The sequence below is a fragment of the Chionomys nivalis genome, chromosome 14 (assembly GCF_950005125.1).
Source record: "Chionomys nivalis chromosome 14, mChiNiv1.1, whole genome shotgun sequence".
In the NCBI taxonomy this organism is placed as follows: Eukaryota; Metazoa; Chordata; class Mammalia; order Rodentia; family Cricetidae; genus Chionomys; species Chionomys nivalis.
In genome coordinates, this window is record NC_080099.1 from 58,706,208 (window position 1) to 58,717,646 (window position 11,439).

Sequence of the window (11,439 nt, forward strand, 5' to 3'; positions counted from 1 at the left end):
CTAGACCAACTGCTTTAAAAAGAAAGAAAGAAAGAAAGAAAGAAAGAAAGAAAGAAAGAAAGAAAGAAAGAAAGAAAGAAAGAAAGAAAGAAAGAAAGAAAAGGTTAAACCAAGTCCTTAATATGCAGCTTGAACTTGTCCACTCTACACTTGTCCCTCGGCCCTCAGTGACTACATTTCTTAAGCGGTTGTATAGTTTCTTAGCAAGCTGCTGAGGTAAAATGCCATCAGGGTCCCTTAGAGGAGAAGGGGCTTACTTGGAATCACAGTTTCTAATTACTGTTCATCATGGCTGGAAGCTCAAGGCCGTAGGGATTTGAAGCATATAGTCACATCCACAGTCAAGGAGCCGGGCTGGGTGAAGGAGTCAACCAAATGTGTGCCTACACTCATCTCTCTTTCTCCAGTCTTACACAGTCCAGGGCTCGTTCCACGAAGTGCTGCCACCCACTTTGGATAGGTCCAAATTAAATTGATTGAAAACACAATTAAAGCAATCAAACTCCACATATATACCCACCCACAGGCCAGTCTAACCTGGACAATCCCTCCCTGAGACCCTCTTCACAGATCATTCTTGATTGTGCCAAGTGGAAAATTGTTTAAACAAGACCTGCCAATAGCAAGTCAGTCAAAACATCAGCATAGATAAGGAAAGGACTCACACAGCCTTGCCGGTTACTGAGACACTCCTGGTAACTTGGGGTACGGGGACTGTGTGGCTGGTCCATGCTTCAGTGGATGGTCTTACATCCAAGCTCCTACAGGCAGGCAGCACTGATTGGACTCGGAGGACTTTCTAAAAAGAGGAAATAAGGTTGGGAAGAAGTCTTTGAAGGAGATGTGGATGGAGTTGAACGGGCAGAAGTGGTGACTGGACAAGATGAAAAATATGTCTTATAAACGTGTGAGATTCTCAAAAAATAAATTTTAATGTATAAAAAAATAAGTTTAAAAATTATCCTGGAAGTCATTAAAAATATGAACTGATGGGAGTTATCATTGTTAATAAATGCAGCAAATAAAAATATTTGCAATTCATCATTGCAGTGCTGGTACACTGAAGTGCCTGCAACATGCGGGAGACGGACTGAAAATCGAATCCTGCCAAGAGCTCGTGTTCAAAGGGCTTGAGTCTCGGCTGTAACAAGAAGTGAGGGCTGGATGCTACCCAAGATACCTGAAAAAAAATCCTCAGACACCCACATCGCATCATACTACTCTTTAGTCTTGCAGGGAGCAGATGCATTTGATTATAGAGACCATGAGTTTCTCATGACAGCATTCATGAATAAATTCAATCGTAATTTGATGGGTGCTCATATGTGAGATGTTGGAATAAACACGATTCCTGTCTTACTTTGTGATTCTTTTTGTCTAGGACCCACGGATCTCAGCATGAAGCGGCAGCTGGCGACTGGCTCAGGATCCTCCAGCAGTTCAAACTCCAGACCTCAGCTGAGTCCAACAGAAATCAACGCTGTGAGACAGCTTGTCGCAGGGTACCGAGAATCGGCTGCATTTTTATTGCGCTCTGCAGATGAACTGGAAAATCTCATTTTACAACAGAACTGAAGCAAACGAGGTCCATACCCACCGAGTTCTAAGTTTGCAGTTCCCACTAATGACACTTGATTTCCCAGCAGAGATGCCCCTGGTCTTGCTGCACAATCTCTGAAGAGAAACACTTCCATCCTGCCTCGTAGTCCTTGGCCCGTACACTGGTGTGTTAAGAAGCTTCAGAGGAACTCGGACCTTGAAGTACTCGAGATGCTTAAATGTGCCCAGCCAGTTGCTTTCTGTTTTAGTGTGTCAACATAAATATCATAAGCAATTTTTTTTAAAAAGGCTGCATATTCTTAGTTCAAGGATAAAAATGAAGAAGCTTGTGGTATATATAAAAAAATAGTTCAAGATCCAGCTGAGATATTAGTGGAGTTTTCTACTGACTTATTGGACCGGAAGCTGAAGTATCTGGGAAAAAAAAAGCCAAATTTCTTGTTGCTACAGGATATGACAGCAATGAAAAGGATCTTGTATTTTAAAAGAAAAATGTAATTTTTATAAAAAAGAATACTTGTTTTTCATTCAAAAAATGGTCATTTTTACTTTGGTAACTTTTTCATAGGTCCTAAAAGAAAACTGTTTTTTGAGAAACTACTGTAAGTACCCTTTCCACATCCCTTTTGCCTTCTACTCTTTCCAAATTCTTTCTAGATATATATATATATAAAAGAAAAACAACACTCAATGCTGGAAAAAAAAAAATCCTTTGCCTATGTTCTGTAAGCCGTCCCGCCAGGAACTACTTCCAAGAGATGCCTACATTCTGTACTTAACGCCAGTCTCAAAACACCCACGCGACATGGCAGCTTACCACAGCAGTTTTCATCCCGGAATTTTCTAAACGTTATAAAACAAAGCGAAAGCTGGCACATCGCGCTTTCCTTAGAGATGCTCGCCCCTGGGGGCGCTGCTCGCCCTGGTTGAGCCGCTTGCCCTGGTAGCGCTGCTCTCACAAGCCACCCTCCAGAGCAGCGACTGGATGGAGATGACTGAATGTTATGAGGTTGCAGGTGACAATCCTAAACTTTGCACTCTCGTGTTTACTTTTCATTTCTTTTGGAAATAGTTTCCAGAAAAGGCTGTTATATCTCCTGATACGATTTGTATAATTTAGGGTTGTTGTTTTTTTTTGTGTGTGCTAAAATTGAGACGCCTCAGCAGACAGAGCTGTACCTTACAATGAACTGCCCCCCAACCCCACTCCCTGGCCCCCCCAAGCTCTGGTCTTTTTTCTCCGTTTCTAGTGTTAGACACACACTGAGTGGTGGTTTCTGTGCACTGAAGCAAGCCTCTTTTTAAAATATTTAAGGAGAAGTACTTTTAGTTCATGCTTGTACTATTTTCCTTTCTGTTGTTTAGCTTTGGTTGAATTATGAATTCCTTGTGCATTCTTGAATTTGCCTTATTTTATGTGAAATCTGTGTCCTTTGGTTTTTGACAATGGGTTGAAGGCATCAGTGGTGTTCCTTTCCTACTTGTTACATATAGTTTTCCAAGTACTGACTGTGATTGTGACCGGGTAATGTGCACTTTTTCTTGTAACTGTGGACATTGCTATGCTTTTTTTCTTCTAGTGTTTCTAGAATTATTGTTCCTTACAGTTACGTAAACAAAACAAAACAAAAAAACAACAAAAAAAAAGAAATTTTGTGATACTGTTGGTGAATATAATGTGAAAATCTTATTGAAATATGAGTATTTTGGAAATACATAGATGCACAAACATCTTTTAAAGGTGTGAATTTAGAGTTTGCTTATTTAATGAAAATTTTAAAAATGAGGGCTGGTATAATTTTCTCTGTTTTTGTTTGGTTTAATAAACAGAATTCTGTGTTAAAACAATGATTTTGAAATCTTGTAAACTCCATTTTATTTTTTGTGGTGCTAAGGGTGAACCCCAGAGCTCTGGGCGTGGCAGGTGAGCACTCTAACCCTGAGCTGTTCTGAGGTGCTAAGGGTGAACCCCAGGGCTCTAGACGTGGCAGGCAGGTACTGGGCTGTTCTGGCTGCCTATAAATTTTAGTACTTCATTTTTGGCAATTTCTGTTTAAAATATGAAATGCAGTCTTGCGTCTACATTTGAAAAAGATAATATTCAACTGTTCTTTCCCTGAATATCCCAAAGCTGGAACACTCAGACCACTAAAACATTCATTTGGAGAAGTGAAGTGAACCAACAGGGTAAGGCTACTACAAACGAGTCTTGAAATCTACTCAAAAGATGAATTTGTTCACGTTAGTCTTTAGTTTTTCAAGTATGGTCTAACTCTTGTAAGCCTTCCTGATGACTGAGTGTTCCAGAGCTGAGGGGGTGGCTCCGTGCATAATGGAAAATGTTCTAAAAGCATCAAGACATGAGTTCAAATCCCTCGCCCCCACATACAAAACCAGGTAGGGCAACAAGTGTTGGTAATCTTACTGCTGGGAGCACCGGCCAGCCGCCAGTCTAGCCAATCATTGATTTCCAGGTTTAGTGTGAGATTCTGCCTCAAAAGAATAAAGTGGAGAGAAATGAGAAAGACATCCATTGTTGACCTGTGACATCAGTCAGAAACCGGTACTCATGACAGAATTTAGTATACATTGAATTTGGCAAATGCAATGCTGAGCTCCAGGCAGTCACATTTGTCTCTGTCTGACTTACCTGCCATTATCACTTCCATGGCTGCTCTCAAAGAACTCAAACCCTTAGTGTCTTCTGCATGTGTCTGCACAAATAGGACACCATGATCCCCTCATTTCTTTAAGGAGGTGGAAGTGAAATAACAGTCTCCTTTCTTTTCGGCCTTTGACTTACACCTGTGAGCCAGCCTGATCTCTATTTGGACAGGTGAAAATATTAAACAGATAAGGGTACCTACCGCCACACCTGAGGAACTGAGTTTGATCCCCAGAACACATAGAGTAGAAAGAGAGAGCTTGTAGAGATCCTTTGACCTCCACATGTGTGTTGTGTATGCACACACGCGCGCGCGCACGCACACACACACACACACATTGTATTGCTTAAATACTCTTGATAAGAAAGCACATCTTGAAATAGCTGCAGCGAGCATACAAACATGAGCGTTCACTGAAACTTCTTGAATTCTGTAGCTCATGTATCAACATGGGTAGAGCAGGCATCAGACCGAGTGATGGCCAGCATGCCCCGGGTTCCCACACAAAGAAAATCATCTCATCCCCTATACTTATTCCTCATTATTATAATTATTATCGCATTCCACAGTGACCTTGGCGAAGCATTAGTCTATTCAGGAGTCAGAGCAGAGAAGCAGAGAAGCCACCAGTCCTCTCCTACTTGCTCCACTCCTTCCTCCAAAGGGGCCAAGATTCCACCCCACCACTCCCACCCCTGCCTTTCTACTTCCTGTCCTATCTCTCCTCAGTCCTCCAAAACCACTGGGTTAATTTTGGTCGGCTAGTGATTAGCTCTGCCCTCTGACTCCAAACAAGTCTTATTTGTCAGAACATGATCAAAATATCACACAACACTTGGAGATGTGCACCGTCCATCCGCATTTTATATAGTAGCCTAAAAAAAAATGGCACGTCTTGCCAAGAGGGCAACCCTAGAACTGAAGTCAGCATTTGACCCAGTCACTTCTGAAGGGGACTCTCACTATAGGTGGCTGTGCTATTTCCCTGCTACTGCCAAGCACTAAATAGTTCCATTTTGCACTGTGCCTTAGAACTGGGTGCCCATATTAAATATTAACAGCTTTATTCTTATAGATGAATTACAGTTACCTGTTAAATGATTTGATGGAATGCTTCTATGATTGCTGAATTTTCCTTAAGTGATAACCTCTAGAAACATAAAAAGCTGCAGCAAAGCCTATCACTGATAGAGGGAGAAATGACTCAAACATTAAGAACCCTACTTTTTTGTTCTTCCAGAAGACATGGGTTCTATTCCCAGCATTCACATTGCAGCTAATAACCATCTGTTTCTCCAGTTCAAGGGGATCTGGTGGCCACTTTTAACTTCTGTAGGCACCAAGCATGCACCTAATACCAGACATACAGTAACACAAAACACCTATGCACATAAAACTAAAAGCAAGCAAATAAACAAAAAACATTTAAAAGAAAAATTCCCACTGATGGCAATCAAATACATGTAACGTGTCAGGGTGAAGTTCCAAAATAAGTGGGCTTTTTTTTTTTTCATTTTTTTCTTTGTTTGTGTTTAGGACAGAATTTCACCTTCATCTAGGTATCTTCCTCCTCAGTGCTGAGAAGACAGATGTGTACTACTACAATGTCCCTAATTTAACGTTGAATCTTACAAAATCTGATTCAAAGGGACCATGCATATGAACCACAAAAGGGAGCCTTGTTATGAATCCTGATGCCATAGATACAGATATCATCTAAAGATGAATATTTCTCAAAATCTTTTCTAACTTTGTACGGCCAGTGTTTCCAGTTTAGTTTATATCAAGAACACCTGAATATAAAGCAGGTAGGCAGGGCAGGCAGTAACATATTGTCCATCTTTTCAACATTTGTGGAAGGCCAAATTTGCTAGAAAGCGCTTAGCTAACCTATGGAATGTCACCATATTGACACCAGTTCTCCTTAAAATTTGGGTATCTCCTCTCCAGAGGACATGAGAGACTCCACTTTCTTCCCACTCCAGCTTCTGTTTTTTTTTTCTTTTTCTTTTTAAATTCATTAGATTTTTTTAAAAAACTACCAATCCAAGTTCTCACTCCTTCCCCTCCTCCCATTCCCTCCACACATCCTCCCACCCCACCCCAATCCAATCCTCAGAGAGGGTAAGGCATGCTGCCCTGTGGAAGGTCCAAGGCCCACCCTACTATATCTATGCTGAGCAAGGTATCCATTCAAAGAGAATAGAGTCTCAAAAAGCCAGTACAGACAGTAGGGATAAATCCTGGTGCCCCTCAGTCTGCTCCAGCCATGCAACTGTCAATCACATTCAGAGAGACTAGTTTGGTCCTATGCTTGTTCCTTCCCAGTCTGACTGGAGTTGGTGAGCTCCCATTAGCTCAGATAGACTGTTTCAGTGGATGAACACATCATGGTCTTGACCTCTTTGCTCATATTCTCATTCCTCCTACTCTTCAACTGGACTTTGGAAGCTCAGTCCAGTGTTCTGATGTGGGTCTCTACCTCTGTTTCCATCAGTTGCTGGATGAAGATTCTATCCAACATTAATATTTAAATAATATCCAGCATAAATATTTAAAATATTCATCAGTCTGACTACAGGGCAAGTCAAGATCAGGCCTCCTCTCCTCTATTGTTTAGGGTCTTAGCTGGGGTCATCCTGTGGGTTCCTAGGAATTTCTCCAGATCCAGGTTTCTGCTAACCTTATAATGGTTCCCTCAACCAAGATATCTCTTTCCTTCCTCTCATCTCTGTCCTTCCTCCAACTGAAGAATGGATAAAGAAAATGTGGCACATTTACACATTAGAGTACCATTCAGCGGAAAAAAACAAAACAAAACAAAAAAAAAACAATGACATCTTGAATTTTGAATGTAAATGGATGGAATCAGAAAACACTATCCTGAGTGAGGTAACCCAGACCCAAAAAGATGAATATGGTATGCACTCACTCATAAGTGGATACTAGCTTTAAACAGAGGACATTGAGCATGTAGTTCATGATCCTAGATAAGCTAAGTAATAAGGTGAACCCAAAGAAAAACCATTTATAGGACCACATGGAAACTGGAAACAGACAAAATTGCCTGACAAAATTGGGAGCATGGGGGTTAAGGGAGAAAGGAAGGTTGAAGGGGAAAAGGAGGGAAGAAGGGGAGGGTTGAGGAGAACTGAATTTTTTTTAACTTTTTCATCTTTTTCCTCCCGCCATGAGACAGAGTCTTATGTGGACCAGGCAACTCTCAAACTCACTACATAACTGAGAATGACCCTGAACATTTTGTCCTCTGCTTTCTGTGAACATAACATGCTTCCTGTGTGAGTGGCAAACCTTCTACTACCTAACGTACAACCTCAGCTCTCTGGTCCAAGTTTTACAGGCCACCTGCATGCTTTGATTGATCCTGTCTACATCCTTAATACCAGAACCACAGCAGGTCAGAACTTCAACTTCTGATCTTTACTCCTTTTTCTAAAACATTCATGGATTCTTCTAGCTATACCATGTACACATGGGCAACATGAGATACTCTCTTTATATCAAGGTCAGATAATTAGCAATCTTAATTAAACACACAAATTCAATTCCATCATTTGACATGGAATAAAATGTCTATGAGCTGTCATTAGAATATGGGCTCTATAGAGGCCCCATCTTTCTGCCTCTGTAGCATTTTGATTAAATTTCCTTTTTTCTGTTAAATATGTCTCAGGATGCATTCATTGTATTTATTTCTTAGTTGCAGGAAAGATACAATTCAGTAGTTTATCTTTAGAAACTGTCACCAGCTACAGCCCATACTCCTTCTCTTTTGTATAGAGTGTTGTCTTGTAGAGCTCATTAAAGAGATTATTCTAGAATTTGTCATTCCAGATAAACACAACAAACAAATGTGGCAAACACTACAGATAAACATTTCAATGGAAATTAAAAAGAAACATCTAATATAATCCTTCACACTGATGACTTAGAAGCTCTTTCCGGCCAGGCAATTCTCTGGCACCTTCTCATAGGTCTTAACTCATTGGTCAGTGGGTTACATGAGATTCCAAAGCTCATATAAATCCTATTAGCAATACAACTTCATCCACAGGACTTCTAATAATAAGTATCAGTGGTGTTCAATTGACTTTGAACAATTAAATTATATTTAACATTTGATCAGATTAGAGTTAGTACTTTGGCCATAATCCATCTACAGAATTTATAACAGTCATTGGCGTATAAAACACTTAAATTTGTTGCTTCCACTTCCTCTCTCGATTTGTTGTGTCTGACCTTTCTATAAAAATTGCACTTCTTCTAATTTATTATTTTCCCCTATCCAAAGACCATCAATAGAAAGATGATATCAAGATTAATAATGATCTTCCTAATTTTGTAAGAAAGAATATAAAGTATAGAATGTTGAGAATACACGTTATTGCTTAAAGAATGGGATTCACAAAAGTTTTATTCCTGAAAAATCTTGAATTCTTATACTATTTTTTGCACTGCGGTGGATAGGCCAAGCAGTCAAGAGAAATTCCTTGTCCTTATTCATTGCACTCCTGCAGCGGCAGCCAGTCCTGACAGGTGTACACGCCACGGAGTTTATCTTAGTTCCTCTGATATAGGCAATTCAGAAGTCTACCATGAAGCCAATCACAAGAACTATGTGAGCCACTTAACTCATTTGCATTTTAATCTGTTTACTGCATATTCTGTTCAGTTACTATATTGTGGATATTGAATTCTGATATAGAAAAGTTAATGTTCCTGTCCAAAGAGTGAGCGTCTACTAGAAGAGAGAAATATAGGTAATATTGATACAAAACTCAGTGCACCAATTTCACATGCAATGGCAGATGAGGCCCCAGCCAGGGTAAAGTTGGGTCTTGAAGCTCTGGGATGGGGACAGAAGAGAATGGAATCACAAAGGTAGAATACCTGTTCAGAATGCCTGGCAACCATTTCAAGTGTCATTTGAAAGGACAAGAGAAGCCAGGAAGATGTATCTATTCAGGATGCTCCAATTACAGGAGAGAGCAGCAGGAGAAGGGCAGAGCAAGTGTGGAATAGTACCATCTGCATCTCAACCCCAGCAGTTGCTACAGGGCTAAAGACTGCAAAGAGATTCCCAGAGACAAGTAAGATGCCAGCTAGAGCCAAGACTTGAAATGACCTCAGAAGTCAGAGTGTGTCTGTAGAGCACAGATATATTTTAAGTAGTCAAGTGATGAAAGCAAGTTAGCTCCCTGTGGTCTGCTTGCATGATGCATCAGAGCAGACGATTAGTTGAATCCTGGGACGACCTTTCAATCACCAGAAGTAAGTGCCAAGGAGGAGAGGAAGATTAGTGGGTTTTGAATAGGCAGCACACTACAAAGGCAGGTCTTGCTTCTTTCTGACATTCAGACACCTATGTGCCATTGATAAGTAAGAGCTGGGCCTAGAGAGATGGCTCAGTGGTTAAGAGCCTGTGCTGCCCTTTCAGAGGACCTGAGTTCAGCCAGCATCCATATCGGGCCACTTTCAACCAACTGTTATTTCCAGTTCCTGAGGATCCAGTACCACCTTCTGGCCTCTGCAGTTACCGGCACATATGTGAAGCCCATAAACTAATACAGACATACACTCACACACATAAAAATAATATTTTTTTTTCTGAGAGCCAAGAAGAGTAAGAGAATGTTAAGAGCTAACATAACTTATCCTTCAGAAATAGATTCTAGGAAAGTAAGTCAAGCCAAAAGAAATCTCTAAAGCAAATCAAAACAACAAAATCCCACTACCAATTTCCTTGTTTTGAGAAAGGAATAAAAGGACATGTGAGTTGCCCGAGATAACTTACACACCGCCATCCAAAAATCTTACACATCACCCTTGCTGTGATGATGCAGAAAGAACGCTTCTCAGGACTTGCCATCTTCTGCGTTCTCCAGTGCACACGACGGCTGAAGTCACATCTTGCTGTCTTCTGCATTCTCCACTGCACAGGATAGCTGAAGTCAGGACTTGCCATCTTCTGCATTCTCCAGTGCACAGGATAGATGAAGTTGGGATTTGCCATCTTCTGTGTTCTCCGGTGCACAGGACGGCTGAAGTTGGGATTTGCCATCTTCTGTGTTCTCCGGTGCACAGGATGGCTGAAGTCACATCTTGCCATCCTCTGCATTCTCCACTGCACAGGATAGCTGAAGTCAGGACTTGCCATCTTCTGCATTTTCCAGTGCACAGGATAGCTGAAGTTGGGATTTGCCATCTTCTGTGTTCTCCGGTGTACAGGACGACTGAAGTTGGGATTTGCCATCTTCTGTGTTCTCCAGTGCACAGGATGGCTGAAGTCACATCTTGCCATCTTCTGCATCCTACAGTGCACAGGACGGCTAAAGACTCAGGCAGATCATGACAGCCAAGGCAAAATTTCTCCAGTCTTAAACGCAGACTTCGCTAAGCATTGAGTGGCCCCTCTTTCTCCTTCTACAAGGAGGACTCACCTCCAGCCACTGACCATCATGCACATGATCTGCTGCTTTTTCATAAACCTGAGATTGACGTTTATTACATGTGTATAAGAACAGGGTTCGAGGTGATGCTTCTGTAGCTGCATACAGCACACCTGATCAAATACCTATAGAGTGTATCCACCCTACACTCTTGCCAATAGCTACTAATAGTTCATAGTCATGTAAACCTCTTTCAGTTTTTGCATGCTAGAGAGAATATACGGTGCTTTTATTTCTGTAACTGGTCTATTTTAATTAAATTCACATTCCCCAGTGCCATCGATTTCCCTACAACTAATAGGATTTCATTAACACAGAATAATACCTCGTTGCATGCACACACCACCAGCTTGCTATTTGGGACCCAGACTGATTGCATTTTAACTATTATGAGCAGTGTTGTAATAAATATGAACATGTAAGTATATCTTTGGTGTGTTCATTTAACCTTACTTGAATATATACTCAAAAGTGAGATAGCTGGGTCATAAGATGGTTCTATTTTAATTTTTTAGGGAGCTTCTTAACTGTTTCATAGAGGTTACATAAATCTGCATTCCACCAACAGCATACAGGTCCCTCTCCTCCACACCGTCACTAACTTTTGTTTTGTTTTATGAATGTCATTCTAGTTGGAATGCTAAGGAAGCTCATTGTAGTTTGCATTATTTTGATAGATAATGACACTAAATATTTGTGGTAATTTTTGATTGCTTGTTGATTATATCTCTTACTTTCCCTTT

At 40.8% G+C, this 11,439-nt stretch overlaps 1 protein-coding gene across 7 annotated transcripts in view; it reads left to right on the plus strand.

The window, feature by feature from the left end:
• Window positions 1-3,399, plus strand: part of Nol4 (nucleolar protein 4) — a 372,059-nt gene extending 368,660 nt beyond the window's left edge. For 6 of the 7 annotated variants that reach the window (XM_057789158.1, XM_057789164.1, XM_057789157.1 and 3 more), the window contains one exon: window positions 1,382-3,399. In XM_057789158.1, the coding sequence (XP_057645141.1) occupies window positions 1,382-1,575 (194 nt within the window). In that variant the 3' untranslated portion in view covers window positions 1,576-3,399. The remainder of the gene's footprint in view (window positions 1-1,381) is intronic. The other variant, XM_057789161.1, reaches the window with a different exon arrangement.
• The last annotated feature ends 8,040 nt before the right edge of the window (window positions 3,400-11,439 follow it).